This window comes from Myripristis murdjan, chromosome 5 (assembly GCF_902150065.1).
Source record: "Myripristis murdjan chromosome 5, fMyrMur1.1, whole genome shotgun sequence".
In the NCBI taxonomy this organism is placed as follows: Eukaryota; Metazoa; Chordata; class Actinopteri; order Holocentriformes; family Holocentridae; genus Myripristis; species Myripristis murdjan.
Genome location: NC_043984.1, coordinates 20507443 through 20524119, shown reverse-complemented (window position 1 = coordinate 20524119; position 16677 = coordinate 20507443). Strand labels below are relative to the sequence as shown.

Sequence of the window (16677 nt, the reverse complement as noted above, 5' to 3'; positions counted from 1 at the left end):
TACGGACTTCACACACACACACACACACACACACACACACACACACACACAGTTCCACACAGGGGTGCACGTGTTTCTCCCTGGCGGTGAATAACGCCGTGACCAGACTCTTAACTGTCTGGAGTCCAACTGCATCTTGCACCAGCTTAGGAGTTGATAGAATTTTTAGAGCTGATGTATTATAAAAAATTGAATAATAACAATAATGTGAAGAAAATCAATATCAAAAATCTACACTGATTCTTAAGGGTACTCTGTGGACCTGCTTGCATTATCCCGAGCTATAAGAATATAATTATGTGACGACAAGCTGTCAGGACTGTCCATAGCTGTGTTTTGTGGTTATTTGTTTACTTGGTGAATTGCACCACACAAATAAATACAGTTAAGTGAGGTGCGCCTTCGTAAACACACATATCCTTGGCTTGGCTTGATCGTCTCAAGCAAGCCCAGGACTGTGTATTCACTAAATTCACTGCTCAAGACTAATCGCCACCAAGATTTGGCAACCCCGTAACATCGGCTAACTTTATGAGTGGAGTCATTAATGATAACTTAACAGGCACGAATATTTGGTCAAAAATAATATTTGTGGCGCAGACAGCTTAGAGAGTAGTGGTCTTGGGTGTCCTCTTATGTTGTTTGTTGTTTTTTCTCTGATGTTTACTTTCTTCTTCACTTTTATTGTACTCACTTCAGGACTTAGGAGTTCCCCGTAGTCTACCTTATAATACCTCAGTGGCGCTCATGCCTACCTCTGCTGAACCTCGGCACCCGTCTGCTGCCACCACGTTCCCGGCCGTGGCGCGCGCAGCCTTGTTTCCATACACTTCAGCGTGGTGGTACACGGGATCCGAGGCGCGCCGCCCTCCGCTCTGACGTCGGCCGCTGTCCGCCCACTGAGGCTCCTTATCCGTGGAAATGGGCGGTCCCTCCGCCGAGGATACAGCGCCGTTTAACACGTGAGCCTCATGTGACAGAGGTAGGTCAGGCTGAGCGGAGAGTCAGAGGGTTTATTTAACACGTCGCTCTGTCCTCCCCCACTTTCCCAACGCGCCACCAAGAGGGTTGCCTTCTGCGGTGGGATCACGGTGTGGAAAACGCGGGGACTAACTCGAACCAGTTTCATCTCAAAATAACGTTTACATTAAAACAACAGGGATGAAATCATGCTAAATTGACTTTTTTTTCTTGCGATTGAAGCATTTCAACGCATTAGAGCGACAAGTGCTTTTACAAGTATTTTCAGTAACACCTTGATAAATGCGCGTTTGCTTGTGATTGCGTTGGAAAAGTACCGCGACTTTGACTGAGAAATTGGAGTAAAAACAATGGAACGAATTCCAGGCGCGCAACCACCTCCTTTGTCCAAACATCAGTCGGCTGATCTGTCAGACATGCAGGGGTAAGTTGAAGTTTAGAAAAATACCTCCAGTTGACTGTGGTCACCTTCACCTCAAATGCACTTCTTAATATCCATTGCAATAATGTCTTACACAGCTTCAGCAAGTCATTACCTCCTAGCTCACAGTTGTGTTTTCTTCACGTTTCTTCAGGATGGATTTCCCGATGTATGTTTATAAACCAAGGCGGGGAATGAAGAGAGGGGAGGAAAGCAAGGTTGGTTGATATTGTATTTATGTGCTCATAATGTTGCCAAGCCGCAGTGTGTTTTATTAAAAGGTACAAAATTAGACTGCTCTTCCTCATGGTCTCGTAAGTGTTTGACCTAATTTCTGCTATGACATAACTCGCGGAGTCCTCCCTATCATTGTGTCTGTTGCTGATCATAAAGAGTTACGTGCTTTCAGATAAGCTCAATTTACTCAATAATGATATTGTTTTGCAGGAAACCTATAAGCTGCCTCACAGACTTATTGAGAAGAAAAGGCGTGACCGGATAAATGAGTGCATCGCTCAGTTGAAAGATTTATTGCCAGAGCACCTGAAACTCACGGTAAGTTCATGTATGGGGGCGATAGTGTGGTCGCCTGTAGTCTGTTCACTGTCTTTAGTTGCATACACCATCGAGTGGTTATGTAGTGCTATTACAGCCACTCCACTCTGCGTCAGCAGCTCTGTATGAATGACTGAGCTCATACAGCACTTCACCAAAAGGAGTGTCCTCTGTCATGTGCTATGTAGTTTGTACTATGAAAATTGCCTAAAATAAACATTGCCAGCAAATAAAATCAAAAATATATAATAATCATATAATTACTACACAAGACCAGCAGATATTATTTATGAAATTTTTGCTACTCTTTAGGATACCATTTTTGTATTTTTCTTAATGATTGTTCTTAGCTGAGGGCTTTTGCTACCGTTGAGATGTTGCTGATTATGATGTGTGGACAGCTAAGACCTTGTGTTTGTGTAGTAGAGCTTAGTTTCTGTGTGTTACATAAGAGACGATGATGTGCTGACAGCATGTCTCTCCTTTAGACTCTGGGCCATCTGGAGAAGGCTGTGGTTTTAGAGCTTACGCTCAAGCATGTGAAAGCCCTCACCTCTCTTCTGGAGCAACAGCAGCAGAAGATCCTTGCTCTGCAGAATGGCATGCAAATTGGTGAGCTGGAAATCACAAATACACACACATACGTGCGTGTGAGCATACACACACACGCTCAACAGAATGATTCTGTTGGACACAATACAAGTCACTGAGCTGAGCACACAATAACAGGATTATGCAGAATTGCATGCAAATCAGTGACTTCAAATATAGCCTTCTGCTTTTGAAAGGGAAATGTCTCAAACAAATTTTTAGTAGTATAGGAAAAGGGGTTACATAAAAGAATATCTGTGGTTGAACATATGAGGGTTAAATGGCACCACATATTACATCACAGTATCCTATCTACATCAGATTTCACCTTCAAAGGGGTATTCAAAGGGGTCATGGAGAGTTGCAGTTTTTCTGACTGTGCTATGTTTACAGATCAGCCCCCTGTCAGCCACGAGAAGTCAGAGGAGATGTTCCGCTCTGGTTTCCACATGTGTGCCAAGGAGATTCTGCAGTACCTAGCCAATCAAGAGGCTGATGGAGACCTCGCACCATCCCACATGATCAACCACCTTCACAAGCTGGCTGCAGAGGTTCTGCAAAATCCCCTCCGCCCCCGGACCCCCGTTAGCCCCAGACCAGAGGAAATCCCTGTCCACCAACAGCATCAACCTCACAAGGACATGCCTACCAGCTCACCCCCCAAACCCAGCGAGGGCTATGGGAGGAACTGTGTTCCTGTCATACAGCGGGCATATGCTCCACCAAGTGGTGAGCAGAGCGGCAGTGACACAGATACAGACAGCGGCTATGGAGGGGAGTTGGAGAAGAGTGAGTCCAGGGTGCCACAGGGACGGCCAGACTACTACAATCAGGAGAGCCAGCTAAAGAGAGCTCTGGGAGAGAGGCAAGGCGCCGGCATAAAGCAGGAGGGAGATGAGCCACATCATAAGCGACCCAGGATGGAGTCGTCAGAGGATGAGTTGCTCTCAGGGGGAGAGTCATCAACCTCATCCTCCTCCAGTGGCTACAGCAGCTACATGAGTGTGTCCCCCCACCAGCAACCTCCTCCACATCCTCTCTGCATGCCTTTCTACCTCATTCCACCCTCTGCTGCAGCCTACCTGCCAATGCTGGAGAAATGCTGGTACCCAGGGGCCATGCCCATGCTTTACCCCGGCCTGGGAGGCTCCACACCCACCATGGCAAGCGAAAGGCCTTCTCATCCGCAGCTCATGTTGTCTCCAAGGGGTGGCTCCCCAGCTCCGACCATGTCTCAAACCCCCATGGACTCCCCTGCCCTCCTCCAGGCATTAAAGCAGGTACCACCCCTCAACCTGGAAACCAAAGACTGAGATGTATGAGGAGAGAAGTGATGTAGAGACATTAGAAAGATGGAGAACACGCTAGGCCATCTCATAACCCGTCCTCATTCCTCTCCCCTGTTCCTCAGCTCAGAGGTCAAACAGAAGAGACATCTAGAGATGATCAAGGAGAGGGAGGGTGGAGTGGAGGCCAACATCTGTCCAGAGTCTGCTGAGGAGGACAATAAAGCAAAGCAACTCAGCCCTTTGCTCCAATTGAATGTTTGGACTTAATACACAATGGTATTGCTCAGTGCAAATGTATCACACTCAACTGGATCTACCCCAAAACACATGCACGCACACACACACCGATACACATCCTCACACACACTTGATTGAATGTAAAGGAAGAAATGTTTCAGATGCTGCTGCTGAAGCACACATGCTGATGACACTGATGTGTCTCAGCTGTAGCTGTTGCCATAGAGATAACACCGACTTTGTACTCATAAAATTTGTTGCACCAAATGTTAGCAGTAATATTTCACCCAAAGTTTGTTGCCTATGTACTCTAGGTCACCATTACCATCACTGAAAATGTCCTTTGACCCAGCCCCTATGATGACTGGCACTCTAAAATAGGGTTTCCTCAAGAGTGTACAGACAAGAGCAAGGGTACACCCATTCATGGATGGAGAAAGGGGTCGACACATGACCACACTGAACGAGAAGTCTGTTATTCACCGAAATTACAGACATTTAAGATGGATTTTCTGTAATTACTGTTAATAGACTTCTTGTACATCTTTATTTTTGATACCTGTTCTAGCACTCTTTCTGGAAAGATAGAGGGAGAGTAGAGTGTGGACGATGTTTGTTGTATACTCAGAAACTGTGTACATACTGTAGCACTGTGCTGGACCTGGTCTGCATATTCAACATCTGTTTCTACTCAAGTCAAACCTGGTGTTTGTTCTTGCTGTTGCCTTTTACTTGTGAAAAGCTGATAAAACTCAGATGTCTATTCTCTGTACTTCATATGAATACTGGAGTCAAAGGAGTGGAGAGAAGAGAAGTGAATGTAAAAGTTTTAACAGAAGACTAGTTTTCTATAGAAAGAGGTACTTGAGATTTTATATTTTGGGACCTACAAGAAAGATGTTTGATGTACATATTTTGTCTATAAATGTTGATATACATTATATAAGCGTATTAATAAAGTATTTTTCCCGTGGAAATCTGGTTTAATTGTTTGCATGTGTGTGTGTGTGTGTGTGTGTGTGCAGGGTGGGGGCATCTAGCAGTGAAATGTAATCTGTCCGGATCAAGTTATTTTGTCACAACATTCATGTCAGAGGGAACACTTATGTAATGGTAAATCTGTGGCCAGTGCCCCTCCTGCTGGTTAACAATCTGTGCCCACTACCACTACTAGTACTACTACTATCACAGCCAAATACATGTGCGTACACACACTCAGTTTTAATTAATCCCCTGAGGCACTAATAAAGATTCCACCACAACTTGTCAACAACCTTGATTAGAAGACAATTTCCTTAAGGGCCATATGGCTTAGTAATTAGTTTCTGGTGATTTTTTAAAAGTACTTGTTACAGAGATACAATTTGTATTACATTTGAAGATATCTGAATAGATGCTATAATATCAGAGCTGCTTACTTTTCTGTGCTGTTAAGTACCACATAAACTAGGCTGAGTGCATTCGTAGAAACTTGGCCAAACAAACGCTCGTGCCCCACGACGTACCCCTCTCTACACACTCTTCGTAGTATTAATCTATACTTACATTTACCTTCACACTGTAGAAGTACAACATCTCAAACAGTAGGCTAATTATTCTCAAAACCCACATCCTGCACCTCGGCATGGATAGGCTATTCAGCTATGTGGTTGCACATACAGTGTATAGGTTTCTCTGATGCTGACGGTATCTATCTTTTCTTTTTCATTTCACTGCACTGGCCCAACACAGCTTGAGAAACTGTTTAAGCACATCTCACTGCTTCTTCCTAGCAAGACTTGTGATCCAGTTTTATTAATATTTTATTGTTATGGCAATACTTCTTTTTTTTAATCAGCTGATTATTTGTAGCCATGACATTTAGGGAGAAGTAAAAAACTGGGAAACCTTCAGAAAGCTGTAACAATAGAGTAAAATAATATGACAATGTATGTTTGATGTATATATTGTGTCTAAATCATCCAGGAGGTCCACTGCACACTGTATTATAAGAGCGGACGGCTGTGGCTCAGCATTTTTCTCTACCCTCCATCTTTACAATTATAAATCTGATATTTTACAGCTACTCAAGTTTTATCATCATCATCATCATTATTACTATTATTTAATATGTGTGAATTCACCGAAGTTTCCTGACAAATATCAACATTTTGGTATTACACGGTAATTCTTTACCACCTTGTACATCTGACTTGGTCCCAGTGCCTCGCTTTGACTGTGCTGCTAGATCATTTGGTCTATACTGCTGCCTGCTGGAGGTTAGAAAACTTACAACCAGTTGACAACTGTTCTTATTTTCCTAAAGATGGAACCACTGATTGCTTCATTCTATTAAAATCTGCCCACAGCCCATCTTGGAATGTGTATGTATGAATAAAACTTTCCTTTGATACAAAGACAACTATTTAAATACATCTAAACATCAGTGCCAGTGTGGTTGCTATTATAATCACTGAGCTTATCTCTCAGCCAGTAGGATGCTTGTTTAACATTTACTCCTAATATGGTAACGTAATCCAGATCACTGGGTTTCCAAAATAAGAAATCACCCATATTCATCACTATAGAATGCATGTTTAATGTTTTACCCCTGATATGACATAGTAATGCGATTCAGCGTTCAACCCAAGAAAATACAAAAAAGTCATCATCATCACAACCTTTTTAACCATTTCTTCCCTTGCTTGAATTCATACTGCAAATTCCCTCCCATACTGCAAAATCCCTTCAAGTCTTCCTTGTTAACATCCAAAACTGCTAATGTTTAAGTTGCTTGTGCCACCGTCTTTAAATTTGGTGACTGTTTGTTTGTGAGAGTGAGGAAAGGACTGGTGCCTCTGGAGCCTGGGATGTGAGGAGAGGGCCGGACAGCGACTGGCAAGGCCTCCAGCCACAATGTTTGGGCGCAAGCTAAAAACCTCAAGGGCTGGGAGAAGACCATGGAGTGAGGGAAGGCCCGTGTTAAGAGCTCTGCACTGGGGTTCAGTAGCCGCCCTGGGAGGGCAGGGCCTAGAGCTCTGTGATCTGAGGACTGGGTTGGGATGGGGTTTGGAGTCTGATATGCTGCAAGGGGGGTTGAGGGAATAGGAGAGTGTTCTAGGAACCAGAGGTGCCCCTCTAAAACTCAAACCCAGACGCCGGGCCTTCTTCTGTGGTTCAGTGTGCATCACCAAACACTGCTCTGGTGCCAAACTGGAGCAGGACCTGCGACTGGAGGAGATACTCTGACCCGTTGTCCTCCCTTCATGTTGCCTCTTTGGAGAGGCTGATGGCAGCTGCCTCTTCTTGTCTCCAACAGATTGGTTCTCCTTGCCTGAGTGACAGTAAGCTGAGGCTGGATAAAGTTTGTGACCAGATAATTTATCTGTCATTTCTGCTTCCTCTGAAGATGATTGGTCTGGAGACAACTGGGTGGTGAGGGATTGTTTGGAAATGACAGGGTGTCTGTGAGGTGGTGGTCTAGTGCGCCTTATGGGCGCACCCTCCACCAGCAGGTTCATTCCCACATACTGAGGAACTTCAACTGCAGCCTGGATGGGTGATTAAACAACACACATACACTGGTGATTGGAAATGGACTTGGTGTGACATCTATCGCCCCGTGAAACTCCCACAGAAATACTCACACCATCTCATGATTTTGCAAAGATTGGTATATGCATGCAATACATTTAAGGATGTTCCAACCTGTTTGTAGATCAGCTGGAAGCCTCCTGTGTAAGCCTGATGGTCAGTCCGCCAGTCCAGCACAACCCTCAGTGTGTCCAGCTGCACAGCAGGGCAGAGGCGGGCAGTTACAGCTGTGGAACAGGCCATCGTGGGGCTAGCATTGATCTCCAGAAGCCAGGGCCTCAGATCTCTGCCCAACATAAAGTCTGCTCCATAGAGTTCAAAGCTAGCCTTGCGGCCCTCTACCAGGTCCTGAGCTGTCTGAAGGGCATGAATCACTGCCTGCTGCATGCCTGGAACCACCACAGTCCCCCACTCTGGCCCACGGCCTTGCTCCCGCAGGAAAGCCCGAAACTGAGAGCAAGACCACATGTTGTCGTCAGGCAACTCTGGGTGGCGGTTATGGGATGGCTGGAAGTGCTTCTGGATGGAGTTGTTACACAGGTGGACTGAGCTGAGGAAAAGGATGGATGCAGCAAATGAATATGAAATGAATATGAAATGCATGAGTTTTCTGTAAAATACTGTGAGTACAAATACCGTAGGTCGTATTTCCCACTTTTTGCGAAAAAGGTAGATTCACATGTCTTGAAATCTTTGATTCCTTTTATCTAACCCCCTCTCATGTCACATTGCTGACCTGTCCAGGGTTTTTGTTGAGTAGGGCTGAGTGGAGAAGCGCAGGTAGCACTCTTTGTAGAACCAGATGGTCAGAGGGTTCCAGTCGGTGACAAGAAACCACTGGCGTAGGTCAAACTTAGTGCCATGGACCAGCAGAGGACGTTCCAGGTACTTCTGAACCACCCACTTACTGTCTTTAATCAGGGTTGAGTCACTGTCCACCAGTACCAGAATCTCATCTAGCTGATTCATACACATAATACCTGCATGGAGATGGTCATAAACATAGTGTAACGCATGAAAGAAGGTGACAAGTGAAATGAAAATTGCATTATTGACAACAGCAACTTCTGATTTGCTAGAATCTGAAATTTTGTCTCTGGACAAGGAAATCTGGTGCAGGCCAATAGCAGGCCAAAAAACAAGACTGCACATCAGAGGAATGCATTGCATGTTTGTTTGTTTGTTTGTTTTATGTATGTTATCAAGCTCTATTTCAACTCAAATACCTTCTTTTACAAGTGGCAAGTAAAAAAATACAAGAGTAGCAAATCAGTAACATACAAGAGACACAAAATCATGCAGTTATAAAATATAGGGCAATAAATAGAACAGATACAAAATAATAAAATTGATTTAAGTTTAAATTTAAAATGACAAAATAAAGCATGATGATTTCTGATCATTCATTTAAATTGTGCCAGGGATAGTAAAGTATTTTCCAAGAACAGCAGGAGCATGTGGCACATGAAGAGTAATCCAGTTATTGGAACACCAAGCAAGCATTGAGGTGATATACAGTAGGAAATGGCACATAATGACTCTGTAGATTATTAGAGGTCAATGTCTCTCTCTCTTAAAGAGGCCCAGCCAACATTTAGTTATGGCATACAATATATTGAGTCCTAGGACCTAAGGGTGGTGCCAGAAGCATGTGAGTACAAAAATCTCCATAGTCCTAGACTGGAAGGATTCAAATTTGTGTCTCAATTAACAATACTTACACAATGTTTAAATGTAAATTCATTGTCAAGCCAGATGCTAAGGTGCTAGATGCTTTTTACATTCAGTAACTCAATATTACATCCATTCATAGTTGACATATGTAAGTTATCACAGCTGATATCTCTGACCCTACTAAACAACATGAATTTTGTTTTAGATGCATTTAAAATTAATTTTAACTAAGTGCAGCTTGTAGTGCAACAAAAGAATGCTGTAGGTTTTCAGTAACAGATTGTACATAGTTTTCTGTGCAGTCCAGAACTGTACCATCTGCACAGAAAGGCCATCATAATACTTAAGCTGAGTAGATCCTAGGCATTAACACCTAATTTCTAATTTCGTCAATACAGCTTATTTTTGCATGTATAAAAAATATAGGGAGAAACAGCAACCTCCACATCACGATGTGATTTCTTTGTCAAAATTTCTGTCACTAATGCAGCCTCACCTCTTCCTCGTGACTTGGCACCTGGTTTGATGATCCAGATGTTCTGTAGTCCGTCTGTGTCCAGCTGTGGGCAAACCTCTTGTAATCTGGTTAACATGGCCTGGCAGCGCTCCACAAAGACACTGCTTCCCTTGATCGATGCTCCTTCACTGCACAACAACATTTTATTACATTACTGCTTGATTTAGGTTTAATTTGATGTAATTAAGTCTTAGGGACGCTACTCCAGACTGCTGTGTTGCCATCAGCTTAAAGTATGAGGGCTATAAGAGGAGGTAACGCTTTAGTTGGCTAGTCCAATGAGGAGACTCAATTAACTATCAGGTGACTAACAGCTAAATGTCACTTGTCTATTTGTTGCACCTGCACACACAATGTAACCCTAGCCCTGTTCAGGTGGCAACCAATGAGAATGGCTGTTGAAACTAATGTCAATGCCCTAAAGTGCAATTCCTTATAATGGCCACCAGAGGGTCACTGGGCTTGCTGCTCAGGGTCTAAATGTATGCAAGATAGTGGGAAAAAGTATGTGTCTCTTGATTTATTACTTCAATAAACATTTTCCCCATGAGGTTATGATCTCAGATATATTGTGTTGGAGTTTCCACTTATGGGTGATGTCACAACAGCTATGCCCATTTCTTTTATACAACCTATGGCCTTGACTTCAGACATTTTTAACATTAAATCACAACTAGACACTGAATATAATGCAAGTACTGTAAAATACCAGACTGTCTATATACATATTGTAGTTGCTTGATAATCAGTTCATTATCAGCACTGGGTTGTCCAAATATAACAATAATAATAATGATAATAACAATTATTCCACAAAACCAACAAACAAAATAAGCAGCAAACAGCAAAACACCACACTTACTGAACAACCAGGTAGTAGTCCTGCAGAAACTCATCCCACTGCTGCTCTGTCAGCACGGGGGGTGTTGCCATGGTAACGTCAATATCACTGTGTTCTAACATGTTGAGAAACTCTTGACATACATGTAAAGCTCTGTCAATCATTCCTGGACCAACAAGTCGATGTACCGCACATTCACTCTCTGTCTTTTGCTCTGTAGAGAGAAACAAGATTGTGTGTGTGTGTGTGTGTGTGTGTGTGTGAGAGAGAGAGAGAGAGAGAGAGAGAGAGTGTGCGTGTGTGTGTGTGTGTGTGTGTGTGCGAGAGGGACAGACAGACAGACAGACAGAGAGAGACATTATAGGTAATGGTTATAGGTACGGTCAATTATAATTTCATCAACCTGGCTGCAGGACAGTGTCTTCCACTGGTTAGTGTTGAAAACGGTGAAAACAGTGATATTCAGCTGAAATGTTATATAAAGTAATAACAGTATTTTTTTTTTTATTCTCACTGTCATGCACTTCATTTTCATGACCCAGTCAAGACTTTTGGATATGCATTCATTTTGTTACGTTGCAGAGTATTTCAGGGTGTTACCTTCAGACTCCACAGAGACAACCTTCGATTTTTCTTCCACTCCCTCTCCTCTGTTCCTCCTCCATCTGCTGGTCTCAACTACATACTGCAGCAGGCTGGTGCATGCCGTCCTCCTGTAGTCCTCTTCAGCGAGACAGAGAGCAGACAAATAGGAGAGGTAAAGAAAGAGACGGCAAGGAAATAGGGAAATGGAGCAGGCATGGTTAAAATGGGAACATCTCACAAATGCAGAGCAAGACAAAGGCTGACAGATCAGCTCACACAGCAGACCTATGAAGGCTTGCTTCTCATCCTCTGCCCCAAGCCTGTAGCATCTTGGGAAGAAGGTGTCAGGGTCTGCCGCATCAAACCAGTGAAGGTTCCGCAGGTTCACACACAGCCCCACCTGAAAGAGATTTACAGAGAGACACACTATTGTTTAGCATGTGGAAAAACTGATCCAAGTGTATTTTGACAGTCAAGTTAGTAGAGACCACTGTAAAATGAGACCTTGGTTGTGAAAGAAGCAGCATTGGCAAAGTGATTGGTCATTTGGTCCCTCTGTAGTGAGCGACAGTCTATGGAATCCCGACGTGTCGTCCAGTAGAAATAGGATGTTTCATTTCGAACCAAGCGAGACTAGGATGCATTAAAGTGAGATGTCTGAATGCTGGGCATCATGAACCAGTAAATATTGAAACACATGTTGGGAATAATAACTGTGTCACATTAATTTGTTTCCAGACATTGCAAACTGGTTGAACATTATCTTACCATGAGGTCATACATGTCAGCAAGGTCCTCGTCCTTCTCCCTTTCATCCACTCTTTCTGAAAAGAGATGCGTAAAGAGGTGTGTGTGTGTGTGTGTGTGTGTGTGTGTGTGTGTGCGTGCGCGTGTGAAAGGGGGTCTTGGTGTTATTATACCTGTTGATGGATGCTCTGTGGTATACAATGTATCTCTTCACAGGACATGAGGTATCTCTCTAACTACTGCTCCAGTTACATGTACACTAAACCCCTACTCGCTTATAGCAGTTACATCCACAGTAGTACATCACTGATCTAGTCCTCAGACAATCTGTTAACTGTGAAATTGTACAAAGAGCAGAACCCACTGTGCTTGTTGTGCAGCCCTAATGCTGTTTTCTGTTTGTTTGTTTGTCTGTTTTTTTGTTTTGCTTTTTTGACTATGAACCTGTTTTTGCTCAAGTTCCAATAATAAGAAGTATGTTCTGTCTGTGTGGTTTCAGACTATTGAGCTCCGCCTGCAATGTGTTATGCTAAGTGCAACAACTACGGCATAATTCAGGGATCCTTTTTTCTCCTGGGGGTCAATATTATCATAACTAGTAACAAGGAACTAACTAATTAACTAAGGTTAAGTTGAGAACATGTAGGTTTAAACAAAGCAATTTTAGAGTATGGGAAGAAAGAAAGAAAGAAAGAAAGAAAGAAAGAAAGAAAGAAAGAAAGAAAGAAAGAAAGAAGAACACAACAACAACAACAACAACAACAACATTCTTAGGACTCTGTGGATTCCAATCCCTTATCTCACCAGCAGCATCAGTACTGACATCACCATCATCACCATCATCTTCCTCATCACCATGCCAATGAGGTGCTCTCTGGACAGAAAGGGGCAAGCGGCGTTCCACCCAACCTCTTGCCCATAAGGCAGAACGGATCACAGGATACGGTCCCTGCACTGAAAACACCTTCTGCAACTGAGAAAAGGGGGAAACATGGATCACAGGAGTCATGACGGAAGCACAGACACAATCCCAGGAGGATAATGGATGGATGTATTTCACTCTGGTCTCTATATGTGGTCACCTTGACTGCTTTTTCCACCAGGGCCTTAGCTGTTTTCAGTCTGTCTGGGTTGATCACCGGGAGGTTTGGCACACTTCGACGTAACCTCCCCTCCATTGGAGCCACTATGGATTGTTATATTGAGTCAAATTGCACAGAAGAGGAATAAACAGGACAGATAGATAGATAGATAGATAGATAGATAGATAGATAGATAGATAGACTGTAGTTGCATGCATCAATATCATCAGATCATAAACACATAAAACACATTACATAATTGTCTGCTCTGTAGTTAAGGAATAGCTGAAGCCAACTATAAATAGCCTGGCACGTGGCAACTACTGTCCTTTGTCTCTGTCATCAAGGATGTAAATTGGGTCAAGCAGGCAGTTAAGTCGTGAGAGAGACAAACACTTGTCACTAGTTCCCCAACCAAGCACCCACAGGCAAACCACGTACGCATACACGTACACACACACACACACACACACACACACACACACACACACACAAACAAACACACAGGTGTATATGCATATTCACATACAAAAGGCAAAGATAACAATGGTAACAAGTTTCTCAAGGTTGACACATGCAAGTCGTCCTCAGAAGCACCTCCACATCTAGCCTGTACACTTCTTGCAACGAATGACCGTGGATTCATAAACCATCTGCCATCTTAAGTCAGTAGGCATGCATGACAAGTCATCCTAAAAGGCATGAAGAAAAACTAGTGGTCAGACAGTACAATGAAAACGAACATACAAACCTATTAATCTGTGTGCATACGCGCGCCCACTTGGACCCCCGTGCGCCCCGCAGCTTGCTTCTCACTTTCTGTGACCCGACCACTCTCTCCAGACACTTGCGGAGTCCCGCCTCCTACACGTTCCCACACAGTTTACAATCCCCATAACAACCGCACCCAGGAGACACGGGACGCCATGTCGGCTGATGAAAAATCCACCACCTCCAGTCGAGCGTGGAGGAAAGGGGATCACTTATCTGACGCTATCAGTTGCGGTCTAGTTTACAGTGGATTGCATGCATAAGAAAACACAAACGTTTGACGGATTAAACCAAATAACCAAAGAGACAGTAATGACGGACGGTGTTCATTTCCCTCATCAATTAGAGAAAACGCGCTCCGCATTTCCCAAGCAAATTAAACTGGATGCAAACAATGGCTTTTTGGTGGCCATGCAGATGGTGATCTGTGAACTAGTCCAACCAGCTGGTGACAAACTATCGAGCCAAACTCAGTCCAGTGTTTGCCAAATGCAGGTGTGGCCAGTCTCATTTATTTAAACCAAGAGATTTCACACACCCTAATTAGACAAAGAGCTAAATGTGATCTATCATCTCAGTACATTTTGATTGATTTCACAACAGAATCTAAATCTAACTACAGTAGCCCACGTCTTAAATGCAATTGTGTGCCAACAGTAAATGAAGAGAAACTTTCTTCAGCCCCATATTTCAAGGGCAACAGAATAAGGTAGTCCCTACAGACCCATTCTGACACACTGCATTCAACAAATCCAATTAATTGCTGCGAGTGTGTCTCTTTTTTGGCACTTGTCCATCACTGCTGCAGCCCATGGTCATGAAACTGCATCATAATGCACATAATGGCCTATTTTGCTGCCTACCACCCCATTTCATCAGTTTATGCTTTACAATGCAATGCCTAGCATCTCATCATCATCTTTTTGAAGGGATTTTTTGTTTAAAAAAAAAATGGGTTCAGACGCATAGCTCGTATATGGGCTGATACATTTTCCACAAGGTGGCGTCCAAAGCTTTCTCAGTAAGGTCTGTTCACCACCACAGTGATTTCTCCGCTCAGTTTCTCTCTGTTATCTCAACAAATTTCCTCCAAGGAATAATAATAATAAAAAATCTATCCATCCATCTATCTATCTATCGAATCTGCACAGTATCCCACATCTGGATATGAATTTCTTGCAGGTGAATACTGTATCACCATATTCATAGCCTATTATAAAAAAAATTCATAGACTGCTACAATAATAATAGGCTACTTGTGTCTACAGAGCAAAGCCTTTGGACAACCTGTGCCGTCGCCTGTGCCAACAAAAGAAAAGAAGAACTGAGACATTTGCGATGCTTCCATGGTTACAACCTGGCACTCCTTCGCAACTGAAACGCGAAACTTCCAAACTGGAGATTCTGTCAAGTATAAGCTTACAATTGTCTTGGCTTTATCCTGTTATCAGCTGGGCAGCAGCAGTGCGCCGCAGCCTGTTGTGGCTCTCCGCGCTCTGATTGGCTGAAGCTGATGTGATGCTCTCTGCATCCCGCTCTCCCAGCCAGGAGTGGAGGGAGGGCAGCTTGAGGCGCGGACGCAAAACCATCCTAACATAACAGACAGGGTTGTTTTTTCCACTGTTTTCCTCACCTGGATGGAGATGTTTACCCTCACCATGTCCACAGAGGTGAAAGTAGCCGCTGTGACCAACTCGTGACTGCTTCTTCAAAACGCCCTCAGACAATTTGCGCGGCTGAACACCTATCACGCCCCCCTCCTTCCAAAGTCTCACCTTTACACTCCGTGATCACCGGGCAGGTTAACCAGAAGGCCAGGATCATGCCTGCCGGAGTCAGCGATCCCGAGAGCTGCATACTGAGCTACCAGGTACAGTGGTCTGCAAATGTCTCATGCACCTCTGCATGGTTTGGTGCCCGGAGAGCCCAGAAGCTCCAACACCTATAGCTCAAATCACCACTCAAACAGAAACTCGCAAACTGCTGTTGAACGATGTATTGTTTCATAGTCTTAGGGGGCTGCTCAGTTGCTTAATTGCTGTGAGAACATGCTTGGTGTGCTTGCTGTTCCTTTACACTACGCGGTGATTTGCCGCCAGATCCAGCTCTCATAATCAATGCAATGTTTTTTTATGTTGTAGACTATTTTGTCGAGGTTAATTTCACAGTAAGGTTGAATTAGTAAGATTAGGTTAACATTACTGGAATACTTACCATGGTGCTGCTTTATGCGGAGGGTATTGTTGATGTTGATGTTGATATTGCAATTCTTAAGTAGGCTGCTGACACGTGTGGTGATTCCCGGAGAGCATGTCACATTGTAACTGCATTAAGAATCCATTGGATGTTTTTCGGGTAGGCTATGTGTTCCATACCGGAAAGCCATTACTGTATCAGTGTAGCCGACCAGTGAAAAAAATGCCGATACATTTTGAAATCAGCAGCAATGTTCGATCCCATATATGTGCCAATAGGGTGACAAGTAAGAGGCATTGATAGGGCTGTAACAGAGCAGGATTTTTCAGCTGGCTCTCGCAATGACGGCATGTTATTTTCTCAATTACCCTCAAATGACCTTGACGCCATCCTTATGCCGTGCACCACTCAGTTTTGGGTGGGATTGTCTATTTCGATAAATGTTCTGCAGCCAATCAGCAGCAGCGAAACAGAGTGTTGTCAGGTGAGATTTGAAAGGGAATAACGGCATGATCCTGTTGATGTGTGATCGATTGTCAGTCCCTCGGTCAGCTGACGGCACAGAGGTAAACAGGGAGCCAGATGAGGGCGAATAGACCACTGAGAGTTAACATAAG

At 43.7% G+C, this 16677-nt stretch overlaps 3 protein-coding genes across 4 annotated transcripts in view; 2 read left to right on the top strand and 1 right to left on the bottom strand.

Moving 5' to 3' along the window:
* The first annotated feature begins 991 nt into the window (after window positions 1–991).
* LOC115359859 (class E basic helix-loop-helix protein 40-like) lies at window positions 992–5051 on the top strand. Its single transcript, XM_030052517.1, has 5 exons — window positions 992–1405; window positions 1557–1620; window positions 1850–1957; window positions 2446–2569; window positions 2942–5051. Exons 1-5 carry the CDS (start codon window positions 1332–1334, stop codon window positions 3859–3861), a joined length of 1290 nt encoding a protein of 429 aa, XP_029908377.1. The 5' UTR covers window positions 992–1331; the 3' UTR covers window positions 3862–5051.
* A 1577-nt stretch (window positions 5052–6628) lies between these two features.
* On the bottom strand, window positions 6629–14391 carry LOC115359858 (tubulin monoglycylase TTLL3-like). 2 transcript variants are annotated; one of them, XM_030052515.1, is made up of 12 exons: window positions 13845–14391; window positions 13094–13197; window positions 12816–12984; window positions 12033–12088; window positions 11769–11897; window positions 11550–11664; window positions 11280–11402; window positions 10701–10893; window positions 9818–9966; window positions 8384–8627; window positions 7762–8197; window positions 6629–7604 (listed from the first exon to the last, which is right to left on the bottom strand). In XM_030052515.1, exons 2-12 carry the CDS (start codon window positions 13187–13189, stop codon window positions 6816–6818), a joined length of 2499 nt encoding a protein of 832 aa, XP_029908375.1. In that variant the 5' UTR covers window positions 13190–13197; window positions 13845–14391; the 3' UTR covers window positions 6629–6815. The 2 variants fall into 2 exon arrangements, with proteins under 2 accessions (XP_029908375.1, XP_029908376.1); XM_030052516.1 differs by lacking the exon at window positions 13845–14391 and having other exon boundaries at window positions 13094–13506.
* A 1035-nt stretch (window positions 14392–15426) lies between these two features.
* slc4a8 (solute carrier family 4 member 8) overlaps window positions 15427–16677 on the top strand; it is a 42933-nt gene continuing 41682 nt past the window's right edge. Inside the window, exon 1 of the mRNA XM_030051771.1 lies at window positions 15427–15734. Coding sequence (XP_029907631.1) covers window positions 15687–15734 — 48 coding nt within the window. The 5' untranslated portion in view covers window positions 15427–15686. The remainder of the gene's footprint in view (window positions 15735–16677) is intronic.